This window comes from Ricinus communis, chromosome 6 (assembly GCF_019578655.1).
Source record: "Ricinus communis isolate WT05 ecotype wild-type chromosome 6, ASM1957865v1, whole genome shotgun sequence".
Lineage (NCBI taxonomy): Eukaryota > Viridiplantae > Streptophyta > Magnoliopsida > Malpighiales > Euphorbiaceae > Ricinus > Ricinus communis.
In genome coordinates this window covers 24,563,641-24,583,819 of record NC_063261.1, presented here as the reverse complement: position 1 = coordinate 24,583,819, position 20,179 = coordinate 24,563,641, and the positions used below count along the sequence as shown (strand labels likewise).

At 22.5% G+C, this 20,179-nt stretch overlaps 2 protein-coding genes across 2 annotated transcripts; one reads left to right on the top strand and one right to left on the bottom strand.

Annotated features, from left to right (window-relative positions):
• Positions 1–8,416: 8,416 nt before the first annotated feature.
• On the bottom strand, positions 8,417–10,243 carry LOC125370485 (non-symbiotic hemoglobin 2). Its single transcript, XM_048376211.1, has 4 exons — positions 10,067–10,243; positions 9,857–9,971; positions 8,818–8,934; positions 8,417–8,713 (listed from the first exon to the last, which is right to left on the bottom strand). The coding sequence occupies exons 1-4, from the start codon at positions 10,159–10,161 to the stop codon at positions 8,564–8,566; spliced, it is 477 nt and encodes a 158-aa protein (XP_048232168.1). The 5' UTR covers positions 10,162–10,243; the 3' UTR covers positions 8,417–8,563.
• Positions 10,244–12,365: 2,122 nt separating this feature from the next.
• Positions 12,366–13,465, top strand: LOC125370484 (glutathione S-transferase U7-like). The gene is made up of 2 exons (XM_048376210.1): positions 12,366–12,735; positions 12,862–13,465. Exons 1-2 carry the CDS (start codon positions 12,424–12,426, stop codon positions 13,201–13,203), a joined length of 654 nt encoding a protein of 217 aa, XP_048232167.1. The 5' UTR covers positions 12,366–12,423; the 3' UTR covers positions 13,204–13,465.
• The last annotated feature ends 6,714 nt before the right edge of the window (positions 13,466–20,179 follow it).

Below are 20,179 nucleotides of genomic sequence, written 5' to 3'. Positions count from 1 at the left end.
TTACAATGTAATAATTATCAAAAATATGGATTGAGAATTTCTTTTTTTTTTTTTATATAATATTTAGTTGAAATTTATAAAATTTATAGAATCTATTTGTGAATATAAAATTATATATTTTTAATGGAGAAAGTTAATTTAGTATTCCATATAATCAAATTTATGTAGAATTAATTATAGTTAAACTTAAATCTAACAAAATAGATAGAATTTTCAAATGAATTTCACATTAGTAAACTAATATATTTTATAATATTAAAATATCTCTTTCAACTTTATTATTTTTATTTTATTTTCTATCTCGTGTTTTTTTTTTAAATCAAATAAATTTTTTTATGAATTTAAACTAAACATAGTAGTATGCGATGATGAGATTTTCCTTTGAAAATATTAAAAATGAATATACTCTATTCTATTGATTTTCAACGTTATTAGGTTGATAAAAGTAATCTAAAATGCCAAATTAATGTTGAATAAACCGACCTAGTGTAAGTTGATGCCACCATGGTAAACACATATGTTTGCTTACTTTGAAACTTGGAGCAATAACAAAACCATATTTTCAATGCACGAGCATATGTATACCTGAAAAAACAGGACAATTAATTATCACTTTTAAATCTCTGACTTTAATACATATTATATATATATATATCCCTAGAATTGTTTAAAAAAAAAGTCAAAAAACTATTTAAACGTTCAATCTACTAATTCATCATGTTTTAAAGGATATATACGTTACCTTAAATTTCAATTACTTATTGAAAAACAACACAAAATTGAGAAGTCACAGCATCTTTTGAAAAAAGAGAAGTAAAATACAAGTAAAAGCCAGTAGTTCTCAATTCTTCTTCTTGCTAGAGGATTACTTTTAGGATATTTTTAAAAAATATTTTAAGATTAACAAAAATTGTTATTTTTACTTCATTTATTTTTTGATTTTTTTAATTGTCTTGTGGTTATTTTTTAGTTATTCTACCAAAAAAACAATAAAAAATAGAAAACAATTAAAAAATCGTATTGTTGATATTTTATCATAATAAACGTAAAAAAATCATAAAAAAATATTGATGTTTTTGTAAACTTTCCTTATACTTATAGGCCATGAAGAAGTTGGACCGGATTTTTTGTTAAGGTGGGCAAGCCTGGAAGAAGCAAACTAAATGGTATAATGTCAAGGTTATTACAGTGTAGGCCTCTGACATTAATTTATATTGTGAAACACAAAGTCTTTTAAGAAATTTTAGGGGAAATTATTTTTGGTAAAAAATATTTTATTTTCATGGTTAATATTTTTTTATAGTCTTTTTCATAAATTTTTATTTATATATTTCTTTTGTAGAATTTCATTAGAAAAGAATACCAAAAATATATCTTAAACATATCTTAGTTATATTATTTTTATTTTATATTACTGTGATTTTAATTTTTTTTATTTTATATCTTTTTTATTTTCAGAGTATCGTTAGAGAAAGATACTAGAAATATACCTAAAAGATATTGTAAGTTTATTTATTTTAACTTGTATTATTATGAATTTTCTTTCTAGAATTTCGTCCGAAAAAAATACTAAAAATATTGCTATAAAATATCGAAAGGATATTATTTTAACTTGTACTACTGTAATTATCCAAATGAGATAGATTTATCGTTTTTATTTTATATATTATTTTTTATATTCTTAAATTGAAAGATATTACATATTTTTGTATAGCTTAATTACTAACTAAATCTGAACTCTACAATTTTTAATAAAAGTTTATTTAATTATTTTAAAATTTTAAAACAAATACTCATACTTTTAATTTATTTTCTACAACACTTATTGATGGCAATTTTTAAAATTTCACAATAAGAAAGATAATGTGTGAAGTAAATTGTACTTACTAAAGAAATTATAATTATAAATAAATAAAAATAATTTATCCTAAACTTAATAATATAATTATGAAAAGTCACACATATATGAATCCTTTCATATATCATAGATCTAAAAGCAACATATTTCTGCTGACTAACTAATTTTGCCTTTAATAAGTAGAATTGACTTGCTATGTTATTTTATTTATAATAAAATTTAAAAAATTGTTACCAAAGAATATTTTTATAAATAAAATAAAAATATAAGTATTTATTTTAAATTTTTTAATAGTTAGATGAAATTGTTAAAAAGTATAAAATTTGGATTTAATTAGTAATCAGATCTATTTTTTATAGTAAATATGTATTTTATCGATATAAAGATGTGTGTTTCAAAAAATATATCGTAATATACTAAAATTGTACTAAATACAATTTAAAATAAATAAAAATATAATTAAAATAAAACTAAAAAAATCAGTTAACCATAACAGAAATATACTAAAAAAATAGCAATAAAGTATTAAAAGAATACCATAATACACTTTAAACAAAAAGAAATTATATAAATAATTTTCTTAAAAAATCGTCAAAGAATATTTAATCATAAAACTAAAATTTTGCCTCCACTTTCTCGTACTTCTGTACAAAATCCCAATTGCATATGGGGTCAATTGGTATGATGTCAGCCTAAATTTGTGTGGTTAGGCTTAAATACTTTAAGCCACAACATAACAAGTTCAGATTTTTTTTAAAAAAATTTTCAGTTATATGAGAAAGGAAAATTTTAGGAAGATTTTTAAAAATAATAAAAAAAGTACATATTTAAAAAATCATTTTTCAAATTTTTTTTTCTAATTTATAGTATGGTTGTTTTTTAATAGTTTTCAATTGTTTTATCCATAAATAATTAAAAGAATAAAAAACCAACAAAAATTATAGATTTGAAAACAAGTTTAAAAATTATGTTCTTTATATTTTAATACAACAAAAATAGAAAAATATCATAAATTTGATAAAAAATTAAAAAACATGATTTTTAATATTTTATTATTATAAAAATTTATTTATTTATTTACGTAGCAAGACCATTATAATTATTTTAATTATAAACAATAATATAAAATATGTTTATAAATAAAATTAAATAATCTCTTTTAATATCTCTATTTATAGAATATTTAGAAATAATAATATTCTTAGATGTCTTTCTTAAATTATTTTATATTTTAAAATTTTATTAATATGATAATACAAAATTTATTTTAGAATTATTTATTACTTGATTTCTAGCTGTATATAGATTAATACTATAAATGCAATTAATACTACTACTTTCTAAGATTAAAAATTATTGTATAAATAGAAAACTAACTTACTATTTAATATATTATTAAAAATATAATCTAAAATGTTACTTTTTAGAATCAAGATTTAATTAAGAAATTAATTTGTTAATAATATAATATTAATAATATAGCTAAGATATTATTCTTTAAATTAAAATTATTATTCAATTAGAAATTTAACTTATCAATTAATAAAATGATAAAAGATATCACAAAATTACACATAAAATTGAATTTTATTCATATATCAAAACAAAAAGTTTATTTATCAAAATATAATAGTACATATTAAGAAAATTTATATATATATAATAATAATAAAAAATAATAGTTACTGAAAGTTTTTGCTGTCTAATTCTAATTATTTGATAATGTCAAAGGAAATCTTAGAGAAGAAAAAGCATAGGAGTGTATATTATCAGCTTCCATTTAAGATAAATGCTAAATGGCTAGATTCTAGCAAATTAGAATTCTAGAAATATGTATTTAATGCTTGATTAAGCAAAGAAAAATACTACACTAACTTTATACTAAATTTAATTGAGATATTAGATTTAAGATTTTTAGTTAAAATATATATTTTATTCTCTCACCTCATTTAATCTATATTATGGAACTCATTTATTTAATAATTCAACATAATTTAATAAGAGAAATTCTCTAAAAAGTTATTCATAAATATAAAATGAAGTTCAAATTTATATTTAATTATTATATAAATTTATGTTAATTTCTTCAAGTCAAATATTTTTTTTAATATATTTCTATGAAACTAGAATTACTAAAATCATAAGTAAAAAAATTTCTATTAATCCTACATAATATTGACGTATTATTATGCTGTAGACAACTAATATGTGATACATTATTTATATTTTTTATTTTAGATAAAAAAGACATTTACCATTTTTGCTATAGTATTATATTGATGGCAAATCAAGCTCAATAATATCTATAATAATGTATGATAAATATTATATTCACACTCTTTATTTAGAAGATAAGATGTAGCCTCTTAACAATGCTATAATAAGCATCTAAATATTAATATTATCTCAATAATTTCTTATAAGAAAATAACACTTACTGATAATGCTATGCATATCAATTACATATATGTTATTCATAAAAATATTGTCCTATGCTTAATAGTTTTAATTTAACTATTTACGGAACTCCAATTCTATTATATAAATCATTTTCTTTATCTTTTTAATAATGTTTTTCTAAATTTTTTTTATATTAAAACTTTAGTTGCAGTGATACGATATTAATATTGTTTCTTTAATGAATTATTGAATTTATAGTCAATTAATCAATCATTATTTTATCATGATTAGGGTAATAGTAAGTATTTATCTGTGAGAATTAAATCAATTTATAATGGTTAGATATCAATAATATCGATTATGGTACAATGAAGAATGGTAAGTGAAATGCTAATATTTATCTTGATTTCCATTGATTGGAAAAGGGAAAGAGAAAAAAGAAGAAGAAAAGAAACAACAATCAATATATATATATATATATATGAAGAATGTCAAGTTTTTTCATGAGATTTCATATGGTAAAATTCTATGAAGTCATGTCATATTATTTTCTAACGAAAAATGACATATGGTACATTTACAAAAATATTAATAATAAATTTTATAAAAGAGTTAAATATGATTTTAAATGCTAATAATAAATATGGTGTTTAAGATTTATTTAAAAATATAGTATAATAATTATTATAGCTACTAAAAATTAAAAAAAATGTTATTATCTATATATATATATATATATATATATATATATATATATATATATATATATATATATATATATATATATATATGTAAACAAAAAATTAATAAAATAGTAAAAACATAAAATTTTAAATTTGGATCATAAAAGTAGTTAAAAGAATTTGTAACGAACTTATTTTCTAATATAATAAATAAATAAAGTTTCAATCGATAATATATGATATAAAAAAAAAGCAAAAATTTTGATATTTTTATTTATTAAAAATAATAATCATTTGAACATATGAAAACTTATTAGTGTGATGAAATAAATAAATAAATAACTAAAATTGATAAGTATATATACTTTTCATGTATATTTACCTTAACATATAAAAATATAAAAATTTCATAAGAATGTATTACATAATTTTTATAAAAGATTAATATTGATATAAATAAAATGAAACTTATTTTTATACTAATATAATTATATATTAAATTATGTATAATATATAAAATAAATAACAATAGCATGAGCAAAGTGCCACAACTTCTTAGCTATAAAATGTAAAATTATAGCTAAATCATTATATTAGCTACAAAATCTAACTCTTTATAACTATATGAGATATATATATCATGCATAATTGTAGTGGATGTTATATCTTTTGTGGCTAAGTAATTACAAATTTTAAAATGATAAATAAAATTAAAAATATGGTAAGATCATAATTATTTATTTTTTCTCGATTAATTTTAGTTAAATTTTTATTTGGTATTTTTAATAAGTTCAAGAATACAATTTTTATATATATAGGATAATCTTTTTTCTACAATAAGAAGCATAGTAATGTACCATATATTATCCGTATAACATGATAATACATCACATTACATGTAGGATTGATATAAATACTTTTATTAATTCAAGTTTCATGTAAATATTAAAAAATAGTTTATTAAATTTGAGGAAAAAATATTTTATTAAATTTGAAGGAATTAATATAAATTAATATAAATAATTGTATATAAATTTGAACTTTATGTGAATAACTTTTTACAGGATTTTTCTCTTTTCATTGAAAGTTGAATTATTAATTAAATAAAGTGAGAAAATAAAATATGTATATTAATTAAATTTATTGAATAAATTAAAGGGTATAATAGTCTCTGTAAAATAAAAGAAATGGTAAATGAATTTACCATCCTTACTAATATATCAGAAATGACTAAAAAAGGCACCTCTCGAGATTTATCCTTCATTTAATTAGACAATAATATGGTGTTGAATGGATTGTTATTATTTTCTATCACATAAAATTGGAAACAGTTTTCTAAATCTGGGAATATCTATGAATTTATGCTTCTTGTTCAACACAAGCAATTAATGCGCAATTTCAAATACAGAGGTGTCTTTTTTATTTTTTTTAATCATTTCTGGTATATTAAGTATAGTTATGTCATTTATTACTTCTTCTATTTTACAGAAATTATTATATCCTTTAATTTATTAAATAAATTTAATTAATATATATATTTTATTTTTCCACTTCATTTAATTTATATATATAGTTATTTACATAATTTTATATTAACTCCTTCAAAGTTAATGTAATATTTTTTAAATATTTATAAGAAAAATTGAATTAATACGAACCAGAGCAAAAATGTCACTATCAATAAACATTTAATATTGATATATTACCATATTATGCAAGAGTAATGTGTGGTACATTACTTATATTTTTCATTCTAAGAAAAGAAATTATTAGATATATATATATATATAAAAGTTGTGTTCTTAGATTTATTAAAAATATCAAATAAAAAATTTAACTAAAAACAATAAAAAAAAGATTATGATCTCGCCATATTTTTAATTTTATTTATGTCTTTAAAGTTTGTAGTTATTTAGGAAATATATAATATTAACTATAATTATGCGTGTTATATATCTCTCTCATAACAAGTTAAAAATTTCAATATTTCAATTTGCTATATATAAATATATAGTAGCTATATATCAATTTTATTCACTAATAAATTTATCTAACCAATACTGTAATTATATAATTACTATTTGCTATTACATTTTAATTTTTGGAGCTAATTAAATCAATTAGCTATGATATATTTACAGTGACTAAAACGTTATAGTTGAATAGTTGTTTATTGCTACGAAGTTGAGATATCATAAAAAATTGATATATTTATTATATATGATTAGTTTTTATGACCAAACAATTTACTAAATTATATATAGTTACAAAAGTTAGTTTTCGTACTTAATGTAATGATTTAACAATAATTTTGAATTCTATAGCTAAGTTGTGGCTATATATGGACAATTGTTGTTTCTTTCGATTCTGAATTGACTCAATTTGTATCAATTCATTCTCAATTTATTTAATTTTTGCAAAAAATACTTCATCATATTGCCATAATCGTGCTAGGATAATATTGATGAAAATAATTTAATATCCTGTTGCAATTAATTGACTATGAATTTAATAATTCATTAGTGGACAATATTTATATGATCATCACTGTAATTAATATTTTGAAGCATAATATCTTATATTGAAAAAAATTACAAAAATATTATTAAAAAGGTAAAATATATTATTCATGTACTAAAATTGAAATTCTATTAATAGTTAAATTAAAACTATCAAGTACAAGCCAGTATTATTATGAATAAAAAATATATAATTGATGTGCATAGTATTAATATCAAGTGCTATTTTCGTATACAAATAATTAAAAGAATATTAATAGTTTAGATGCTTATTATTACATTGCTAAGAGATTCGATTTTCTCTTCCAAATAAAGAGCATGAGTGTAATATAATCTTTATTATATATTATTTATAGATAATATATATCCTTTCTGAATGGTAAATATTTTTTCCTCAAAATAAAAAATATAAATAATATATCACATATTATTTATGCATAACATAATAATACATCAATGTTATGTGTAAAATTGATAGCAATAATCTTACTTCCAATTTATCAATTCTAGTTTCATTTAAATATAAAAATGTATTATATTTAATTTAAAACAATTAATATAAATTTATGTAAATAATTAAATATAAAATTAAATCTCATTTTATATTTATGAATAACTTTTTAAAGAATTCTTTTTCTTCCATTTATATTGAATTATTAATCAAATGTGTTCTCTTGAAAATATAATATGTATTTAATGAGGCGAAAAAATGAAATATATATCTTAACTAAAAATTTTAAATTTAATATTTAACCTAAATTAAATAGAAGATAGTGTGGTATTCTTCTTTGCTTAAAAGAAATTGCAATCTTTTGTAATCTTTTAAGGGTTTTTCACATGTTGTTGAGTGTTGGAATTTTATATTTTTTCTTTCAAGTGTATTTAGAAAAAGTGCATATAATGTAATATATATTTTCCAACAAAAGCTTTTTTATATCAATCACAGAACCCAGAAATGAACCAAAACTGCAAACCCTATCTTGCTATGATTATTTGGATGAATAGAAAAAGAAATAACAATCTTAAACAGATTAAAAAGATTAAATCACATTTAGGAGAGGTGTTTTTTCCTTTTAAAAAGGAAAAAGAAAGAAAGAATATTTCTAAGCAGCAGTTGCAGCCTCTTCTTTCATCTCAGACTTGATGGCTGCAGCCAACTGATCATAAGCTTCACCCCATGCACCACTCATCTCCTCATTCCATTTCTCCCCAATTGCCTCTTGAACTGTTCTTAGTAGTGCTTCTTTCACCACCTAATTAGAAATAGCAATTCAATTTAGCAGTAGGCTTACTTTATTAATTGTAAATAAAATTAAAGTCTTTAAATTTTTCTTTATATATATATATATATATATACCTCAAAATGGGGATCAAGTACTCCTTTCTGAACATGAACAGAACCCAAATATTTCAAAGTGGTATCATTGACTACTACTTCACCCTTCTCCCGGAGTTGAATAGCTGATTCACATGTCTGATTACACACATTATTACATTAAATATAAAATCTATTCAAAGCACTTGGGTACATGAAAAGAGCATATTAATTTTTTTTTCTACATTAATATTGTGATTCATTAATTATCTTTTCTTTTTTTCTTAGATTATGACTAATTAAGAGAAAATTTATGTGTGTCTTGTGCATTATTTAGGATTTATGTGCTAATACTTTTAAAGTGTAGATTATTTGTAAAATCTGCTAGCATATGATATGGGAAAAACCTATTGTTAAGTCCCTAAATTTCTTAGTTTTATTTTGATTGAGCCAGTATGTTTTTATTTTATTCTATTAAAATGTAATATTTTTATTTGGATCAATGACTTTTTAAATATATTTTATGAGATTTTATTTGTTTTATTAAATTTTAATTGGTTTTATTTTTACTTTGCTGAAAGATTTTTGGGTCTTCAATCAAAATAAAAATTAAAAATACAAGACCTTAATGAAATAAAATCCAAAATTTGGCCACATGTTTACAAGATAACAGGACAAAAATATGACAATATATAAGATTGGAATGGTGCAGAATATCTGCCTGGCTCACATGGCTGAGAAATGACAAGCCAATTTTCAGATATCTCTTCTTCACTGTAAGGATCTCGAAACCATATATATTGACATCATTTTCTTGTATAATGAATTAATGTAACAAGCTGTATCATTTATGTAAAATTGTATGGTCAAAATCGACATAACTCAGTTTACAAAAGAAATATAACTGATTATTATGGATACGAATTTCCTTTCTTTAATTATGGCTAAGAATAGGTCCATAGCTTGTTAAAATAGCATAGTTTTATTATGATAAAAGTTAATGTGAGGAGGGGAAAAAAACAGAGAAAATGACAAACATAAAGATAAAGTAAAGTAGAAAAGAAAAGGGAAAAAGAATTACCATCTTGAAAACCTTGACAGCATGAGCTTTGAGCTTAGGATTACTCTGTGGAATCTCATCTGAGTCTTTGAGGAAGGAAAACATGCCTTTTGCAGCTGGTGCTATCTCTAAAATACTGTTTTTGATTTTATTATCAATCAGAATTGCCATCTAAAATGAGGAAGAAGAAGAAGAATATATATATATATATATATATATATACTTACTTACATGCTAAAGAATCGAAGACTGTAATGAGGGATATCTTGCTTCATCACTTCCCATGATTCCTTCACCAAAGCTTCTTGCTTCTCACTAAACCTCATCTCTCTCTCTCTCTCTCTCTCTCTCTCTCTAAAGGTTTTTTTGGTTGCTAGCTATATGGTTGTGAACTTGTGAAAGACAAGTATAATAAATTTTCATGTGTGTGGGCATAGAGGGAGTTGTCAGCATGTTCCGTTGCCTTTTAGGTTTACCCTGGGTTTAGAAAAAAAGACCGGTTAGAACGTTAAAAAAAATATTATTTAACATATTTTTATATATTTGATTATGTTTATAGTATATTTTAATCTATTTATTATATTTTAAACAGTCGCTAACAAATTGCCAGTGATCAATTAAAAGATTATTATTTGGTGTCGTATGATACTGGTGTCATAAAAATCATGCTATTAATCAATTAAGAGATTATTATTTAGTGTCTTATGATACCGGTATCATAAAAATCATGCTATTAATCAATTAAGAGATTATTATTTAGTGTCTTATGATACCGGTGTCATAAAAAATAAAGTTATTAATTTTTTTTTAAAAAATTTATATAATAAGTAAAATAAAATATAAAAATTATTGAATTTTATATTTAAATTATATGTAATCGTGATAATCTATTATTTTATTAGTAAATTTTTTATCTAACAGCTATAACTAAATCTAATAAATTTAATAATTAAAATAATATATAATACCGATATTATATTCGGTTAAGATATATTATGTTTGAGATGGTTGTTGGGTGCTGAAGAATGAGATTTAGAATTTCTTTTATCTAATATTATTGATAGTTTAATTTCTTATAAACTGATTTTATAAATGTGCTTTGTTTGTTAGAAAATTTTTTGATCCTAATATCAAATACACCCTAATTAATTTACAATTGATTAATCAATATTTTTTATTATTTATTTAATTCCTTAACTAACAAAATAGTAATCGACTCATAGGTTTTTTAATTAATCACACTGGTAATTTCTTTTATGATTCGATCTAATATTTGGTTAATAAGAATGAAAAATCAAAGTCGATTGGACGGTGTCTTTTGGGGGCCACCAGACGGGGGTTACACCACCGCTCGTTTCCAATCATCCGCTGATGTGGGCGCACGTTTTCTAGAGCCAAAATTTAGTCGTTTGAATCAGCGTGGCACAATTGTTCAAAACAAAATGTGAAAAAGTTTAGGCCCAAATTGAGCTTCAGCTTTCTATAAATAATTTGGCCTTGCCTCAAGTCTAACTCAGCTAGCATGTTTTGTTTTGTTTTATTTTTTTAAATTCATGAAGAGCCAATTGATTAAAGATTATAAAATAAAATAAGAATAATCATTTCCTTACACTTGCTATAAAAGTGAAAGCTCACCTAGTATAGAGGAAAATATTTTAACTCATTTCTAAAACTTAAACTCGAGACTTTTCACCTCTAAAAGTAAATTTTTTTATTAATCGTGCTAAGACCAACTAGCAATGAACTACATAATATGAATAGTCATCCTCTTACACTCGCTGTAGAGGCGAGAATTCATATAATACAAAGAAAAGGACTCAAACTCGAAATTCTTTACTCTAAAAACAAAAACACTCTCATTACTTGAGTTAAACTTCAAGTGTAGCCGGCATGTTTTGTTGGTAATTCTATTCTATGCATTTACGTACAAAATTGATAAGAAAATTATGAAATCTCTATTTTTTTTTTAATTCTTAGATTAAAGATCTTTTAATTTTTATTACAGTAAGATATTAAAAATAAAGAATTCTAAATTTCTTTATTTACAGTTTTAGTTGATTTTAGATTTTTTTAATTATTTTCCGATGAAACAAATAAAAGATACTAAAATTAATTAAAAAATAATTACACCATTAATTTGAAAAAAAATAAAAAATCTGTACTTTTGAAAAAGAAGTATTTTTTAATAGCTCCCAAGTTGTTAACTAATAATCTGTGGCTCTATTTAAACAATCAATGTTTATTTTTATTATTGCTTTCTTACCATAATTAATCAAGTAAGATTAGTTTAACTAAAATAATATAAAAATTTGATTTCTCATTATATACCAAAAGATTAAAAAAAAAAAAGAATTTGCAACAAAAATGAATTAACAAAATTCAGCAACTCTCTCTATGTATACATTATATGTAATTTGCATGTGGAGTGTTTTCCACCCAAATCCAAACAAAAGAAGATGAGGTCACTAATGACATAATATTGGACAAGTACCTGTTGCTTTTTCCTATAAAAGGCAGATCAACATGGGTAGACAGATATTACCAACCATCCCCAATCGTAAAATTATAAGAGCAAAAGGTCCAAGAAAATGGCAGAAGAAGTGAAGGTACTTGGTACATGGTCTAGTCCATTCAGTCACAGAGTCGAACTTGCCCTTAAGTTGAAAGGGATTCAATATGAGTATATAGAGGAAAATCTACGTGATAAGAGTCCATTGCTTCTCCAATCCAACCCAGTTCATAAGAAGATCCCTGTCCTCATACACAACAGCAAACCCATTGCAGAGTCACTTCTCATTCTTGAGTACATCGAGGAAACTTGGCAAAATAATCCTCTTTTGCCTAAAGACCCTCATGCTAGAGCCACTGCTCGCTTTTGGGCTAAATTCGTGGATGAAAAAGTATGCTGTTTTTCGTCTCTTTTCTTTCAGTTTTTATGTTTACTTATTTTTTTGGTAAAAAATTTCTTAGGTATATTGAGTCATTAAATGGATGATCTCATTTTTATTGAAAATGTTCTTATGCAGATCCTGCCAACAAATGGGAAATTAAGAACAGCCAAGGAAGAGGAGAAGGAGCAAATTGTTGAAGAAGTTGGTCAGCTTCTGAAGATTCTTGAAAACGAACTAAACGGGAAGGAATATTTTGGAGGTGAGAGCATTGGGTATGTAGACATTGTGGTATTTTTCACAGCCTATGGATTTCTAATTCGTCAAGAAGTCACTCAAACTGGACTGATCACAGAAGAGAAACTTCCAGTTCTATGCAAATGGATAGAAAAGCTTGGTGGAGTTGATGTGGTGAAGCAGTGCCTGCCTCCAAGAGAGAAGCATCTTGCTCAAATTAGAGCTCGCTTTGCCTCCAAATAGAGAGAAAGCATCAATAATTTCCTTCACAATTCCTCAATAAATGCATGTCTATTAGATGAAGGAAACTTGGGTTTTATTTTGTAAAACAAAATTCCACTATTAAGTTATTGAAAACGGCAGACTAGAGATGCATACTGAGATAAATAAAGTGACAGAATTTGGACTCAGTAATCAAAGCATTAGGGGGGAAAATTTTATATTTTTATGGTATGTGTTGTGTGATAATTTGGAAATTAAGCAATATCGATCAACAATTTAGCAACCCAAGTATGTACCAAAAAAATGCAGCAGGTGTTTTCAAATATTTATGTCAATTTCCCATTTTATACATATTTCTTTAAAAATTATAAAAATATATTTAAAGAAAAGAAAACCTCAAGCATAACACAATAATATGAGGTGGACTGCAAAAATAGTTGAATACAAATTTTTTTAGAGAAATTCTTACCTATCAAAATAAATAAGAAAATAATATGTATTTATTAGTATTTTATATTTTAGTATTAAATGATTGACATATAATTTATTATTTAAAATTAATTAATATATGTCAATTATCTATCGATTTTATGTATGGATAAGGACATGCATCAGAGACCTAGATAATAAAATTTCAAGATTCTATTAATTACAACTTGGACATTTTTATTTTGCAAAATTAATATTATAGTCATAATTAACATTTATAATGTTAACGTTGATGAGGTATTAAACAGACCGGATACTTATATTTTTATATATGTGTGCTGCTATATAAATTTAAGGAATAAAGTTTAATTTGGCCATGAACTTTCTATACACTTTGAATTTATTTTTTTTTCAAATTTATAGATTTTGTAGTTCAAATTTTTATATATTTGGCTCAAACTAATTTTATTTTAGAAAAAGATAAGAGAGTGAGAGTCACTTTCTCTTGAAAATAAAAATAATTAAGAATTTAAAAATAATTAAGAATTTATAATAATATTAAGAATTTATTTTATAATTTTAATACAATTAATATATAGCAATAAATAATTATTACCACCATTATTCTTGTTGAAACCGCTTCTACTTCCACTATCTTTGGCACCACCACCACCATAATTGTTTTCTTCACCGTCATTATTAAAAAAACTTTAAAATACTGGAAATAGCAATATTTATTTTTTTATTGTATTTTGTTTAAATGTCAATGTATATTTTTTAATTTAAATAATTTAATTTAATATGAAAGTTAATATTTTATTGTATCCACTCTCTCTTTAGAGAATGTAATTTACTCTCTCGTTTCTATAAAAGAAATGGCCAATTTAAATTAAATATGTAAAAAATTAGACTAAAATATCGATAAATTTAAAAAAATAGCTAAATTGAACCAAAGCAATAAGATAAGTGGCCAAATTGGACTTTATTCTTAAATTCAAATAAAAAATATTTAAACTAAAAATCACTTAAAACAATGAATAAAAATAATTTATTTAAATGTTTCACTTAGAATGCTAAATTATTACTTTTATAACTCTACTTGAGTGACGTTTATACCTTTGATACATCTTTTAAATTATTATCAACAAATTAGAGATTTTTCGTTTAACTTTTATGCTTTTAGTATACTCTTGAATTACCATTGATTTTGATTTTTATGCTATTTTATATGCTTATGAGAAAATTTATTTTTATCATATGATTATTGTTTCTGAATCTTTCATTTTTAAATATATATTCAATGACCAAGTCCTAAAAGTTTTATCTCAGAGTGATTATACAATCAATGATTTTTTATAATTTTCATAGATACTAATAATATTGGTTGTATTCATAAATTTAAAATTTCCGTATTTATTATAATTTAGTTAATTTTTCAGCATATAATTGTTAACTTTGCTTAAAGCCGCGACATATAAATAGTTGTTATATACAGCCGATTCTCTTATGTTTAATAATTAATAAATTAATAAATTATATTAATTAATAATTCTTACAAATTCATTTAATTTTATAAATTAATAATATAATATTTAATAAGTTTTTATCATCAATATACAACATGTTAATTATAAAGGGTGGAATATATATATATATATATATATATATATATATATATATATATATATATATATATATATATATATATATATATATATATATATATATTTCTGAAATCTGAATTTTTTATATGTATGTTTAATTTTTGATGTATAAACTTTTATTTTTATATGTGTATTTATTTTTAACACATGAGATTCAAGCTTGTGTATATTTTTATATTTTTTTATTAATTTATGATTTGACACATAAAATTATTACTTGACATGTATTTTTATTTTTGACACTTGAGACTCAAACTTATGTATAACTTTATAATTTTTTATTATTAATTTATAAATTATATTTTAATATTATATTAACTAATAAATAATTTTCTTAATGATACTAATTCTATCCTAAGAAATAGCATATCAATTATATTTTAATATAATATTAACTTATAAATTAGTTTTCTAATTAGATAATATTTCTAATTCTAGGAAATAGCATTTTAAATTATATTTTTAATATTATATTCAATAATAAATTAATCTTTTAATTTTATAATAATTTTTTATTTTTAAAAATAGTATTATCAATTTAAAAGAATTTTTATTTGCACTAATAATATTTTTAAATTTGTAAAAATTAAAAATATTTAAAAATAGTTAGTTTGCTGTTTTTTTAAATTATTATAAATTAATATTAAATATCAAAAGTTTTATTAAATTATATCTATGAACTTAATTTTATAATCAAAATAATAATAATAATTGTGGAACACACGGATAAACGACTAATATATATTAAAGCTGAAACAAAGAGAATATTTTAACAATAGCTTGCCACTTAGGATTACAAAAATACGATAACTGTCACTTTTTTATGAATACTGGTTTATAAAAAGTTATTCTTTTCTCTTTTAATTTACAATTGCGATAATAAAAACTTCTTAAATTTTAAATTTTAAGTATACTTCTTTTGTTATTATTTTATTTTATCTATTTAGTTATTCTATTTTCATATAGGCTCTCTCTCTTTCTTTCTCTCTCTATCTCTCTCTTTCTCTCTATATATATATGATATGTGATATATTTTTTAATTTTAATATTTTAATTTATTAATTTTGAGTTACATTAATAAATTTTTATTTTTTTCTTTAATGTAGTTTAATTATTCAACATATTCATTTATGGTTTTACTCATTTTAATCTATTTATACTTTTTATTTTTTCTTTTTCGATAATTCAGTTTTAGCTTTTTATTTATTCATTGTAAAAAAAAGTCTAACCATTATATAATTTTATAATATTTTATATATTTTTACTTATAAACAGCCCTAAAGAATAAAATAAAAAAAATTAATAAGAAAGTATTGAAGCCATTGGAATTTTTCTTAAACTGCATCATTTTTTTATGCTTTTATACTTCAATTTTATTTTTAATTAATAATGAATTTTAAAATTTAAGTATGATTTTTTATTTCTTTTTATATTTTATATATTCTAATATTATCTATATTAATTTTTGACATTCAAGTCAAGAATTTATAAATTAGATAAATAAAATTGGACTGGTCAAAAGAAATTGAAACCAATTCAGAACTAAATGACTGGTTCAAGGTCAGTTTCTCTTCAACTAGAACCGAGACTATCCAATCCAAATCCAATTCGTAAAAAGTAATTTATTTTAATTAATTTTTTATTTTTTAAATTAGTTAAAACTGGCTAGAACCGAAAATATAAACTAAAACTGGTTGACTCCATTGCAAGAATGTCTACTTTTATATATATATTAATATAATTATTATATTTAAATTTAATATACAAATTAATATCAATATAAAATATTTAATATATATACTCTATTAACTATTTAGTTTATATTAAATATTATAATAATTTAAATAAAAATAATTAATATAATTATTATATAAGTTATATATTTAGCTATAAAATTAATTTATAAGTATAATATAATTAATTTATTAATAAAATATTTAATAAACTTTAGTACAAATTATGGGTATTAAACTACTTTTTCGTCATTTGCCCAATCGCATGTGAAAGGATTCTGTCAATTTGCAAAACTTTTAGAGGCATGAAAAATAAGAAACAAAAGAAAAACCCCAAATAGTGGTGGCTCTGATTGCATGAAGTTCATTGCATATCACTAAAAGAGATTTCCATATTCTTTCACAAATGGATGGAGAAGTTCTTTGCTTCTTTTATTAGAGTTGGAGATTGTCACCAGCCCAAATTAACTGCTTATTATATCCATAAAGAAATTAGGTATTATGCCTTGCCCAAATCACACCCTTTGTGGGGTTCCACATGATTATTACAAATATTAATGATGCCATATTGAACTCTTGAGGGAAATAACATGGCTGCAAATGGTGTTGGTGGTCCAAACACTACTCATTGAAAAATTAGGCTCCTCCATTACTTTTAGTTTAAATTCTCTTTCACAGACAGAAACTTCTTTTTGTCTTTTTTTTTTTTTTTTCCTCCAAATCCAAAATCTTGTTCGGACGTTCTTCAAACATTATTGCACTCTAGATCATGTTATCCGGATTTGAAGTCTTGAGCCTTGAACTCAAGAATATGCCATGATGATGTATATGGCCTTGTTTGATACAACATGGACATCTCTAATCCCGTATTTTGAAAAAAAATTGTAGCATAAAATAAAGATATAAATGTTCATTGAATTTTATATTTAATTTTATTTTGATTATCAAATTTTGATTTATTTTGTTTCAATCATTCAACTTTAATTGTATTTTGATTTAGTTATTTTATAAATAAAAAATTAATTAAGTGACAAAAATAGCCAATGAAAAAAAGAGTAATTAACAGAAAAAATCTGAAATATCAGTTTTTTTTATTGGCATAGTGAGTGAATCATAACTAAAATTAAAATAGAATAATTAAAATGAAATAACTTCAAATTTTGTTACTATGATAAAATTAAGTGTAAAGTTTAGTGACCATTCATATTATTATATACCTTTTCATATGTTATCTTCTATTGAATTGTCATTCCATGTAACATATGATAGAAAAAATCAATCCATAATATAATTTATCCCCATTTGAATTGTATTAAAATTTGTGCATGAAAAATAATTTGAGAAAATAAAGACATGGCAATGTCGTTGGAACACTGAGTTGTGTCTTGATTTTAATTCACAGTTTTTTCAATTTAATTTTTGGTAAGTATCTTTCACATAAAAGCTTAAAATATGTTAAAATTAATTAGTGTTAGAACTAGTTATGTATTTACGTGGAACCTAAAGGTCCACAACAATAATTGCAAAATGCTTATTATCATCTAAAAATGTGATAATTGCAAGAAACCTTTTTAAGTACTCCGATAAATTTATCTTTATCAAGAACTGAATGCCTATGTATCTTTAGCCAAGTCATTAGTTGTTATATACAATGCTTATTATTACCTGTAGCGATAAGTACAAAGATAAAAAATATATGTTATGTGTTTTTATTTACAACAAGAAGAGATATGACAAATTTGTGATAGAAAATGTATTCGTTGTTAAATATTTTTTTCGATTTACAAGGATTTAGTCAGCTCCACTCTGATCAACCACCATTATTATTTTGTTTGTATATGATAATATGAGTTTAGACTTTAACAACTCATAATTTCATTATTTGATTATAAAAAATCATGGTTTAAGAAGTTACTGATATGATGAGATTGATTTTTGATCAAACGACATCTCCTATATATCAAATGCAGATAATGAGATAATGAAGGCTGACCGGAATGAATATAGCTGAATTGTAAATCAAGACTTTTATAACTATATGTCTTTTTTATTTGAAAAGAAACATACTAAAAATTATAAAACAATAAATTTATATAATACTTTTTTTGGGTATTTTTTCTTAAATTGTAATTTCATTTTGTTTATCTTTTATATGCCTAAGACTCTAGTTCCATAAGCTTGGCAAGTGTATCCCTTGGGTTGAATATCTTTAATCTATAAAAGTCTAAGACTCGGTCATCAAGAGAAAACCAAGCCTTCATGGGGCTATTAACAAAAAGAAAGGCCAATTGGAGTTGGACATGAAAATATGGAAAAATGTTGGAATTTCGTCCGAGTACATTAATATCACTTAAATATCATTTATAAAAAAAATATAAAAATTTATAGATGAAATAATAAAAAACTATTATAGTTTAATTAAGGTTCTAAGTTCAAGCCTTGATGATATAATTATGTTAAAATTGTTAAGATAATATTTTACCATCCATAAAAATTCTATCCGATATACTCTAAATTAATTATATTAATTATGAAAATATGTAGATAGAAAAATATTCTTTATAAAGGAAGAAGAACCACAAGCTTAAACTCATAAATCTAATGTGACCCAAGTGATTGAAAGGCCAAACCTTTATAAAACTTTCCATATCAATCAATTCACTTCTTCAATTTGGACACTTTTTTTTAATCCCTCAAGTCATTGTTTTTTTTTTTTTTAATATTTAGTACAGGGAATTCATGTTGTATAGCACTGTCCTCTCTTACTTCTATCGAAACAACAAAACAAAAGGCTTGGAACCATGTTAGGATTAGATGAGTTACGAAGGCAGCATTGAGTCCATATGCGTACTCGATAGGTGATGTATCTTTTAATTGAAATATGAGGAGTGGTGGGAGGAAGTGTGGGGGCGGTGGGAAGCCTTGTTGATGAACACAAGGGAGACAATTGCCACCATATTTTTGTACAAATATCCAAAATAGTACTAACACCTAATTAAAAAAAAATTGTAAGTTCTCCTTATTAAATATATGTCTTATGGATTATAAAATACTATCTCGAGTTTTAACAGCTGCATATCCAAACCTCGAATTCGAGACTTAAGTTAAGCTAAAAGAGATTTTTATTGTCCCTACACGCTCTTGATAGTTAATGTAAGTGCTTCAAGTCAT

Excerpts from the sequence above, each read along its gene's own strand:
- LOC125370485 (XM_048376211.1), bottom strand. The coding sequence starts at position 10,161 with ATGAGGTTTAGTGAGAAGCAAGAAGCTTTGGTGAAGGAATCATGGGAA. Across the intron at positions 8,935-9,856 it reads CTGTCAAGGTTTTCAAGATG|ACATGTGAATCAGCTATTCA; the intron begins GTAATTCTTTTT and ends GTGTGTAATCAG. Across the intron at positions 8,714-8,817 it reads TACTTGATCCCCATTTTGAG|GTGGTGAAAGAAGCACTACT; the intron begins GTATATATATAT and ends ATTTCTAATTAG.
- LOC125370484 (XM_048376210.1), top strand. The coding sequence starts at position 12,424 with ATGGCAGAAGAAGTGAAGGTACTTGGTACATGGTCTAGTCCATTCAGT. Across the intron at positions 12,736-12,861 it reads CTAAATTCGTGGATGAAAAA|ATCCTGCCAACAAATGGGAA; the intron begins GTATGCTGTTTT and ends GTTCTTATGCAG.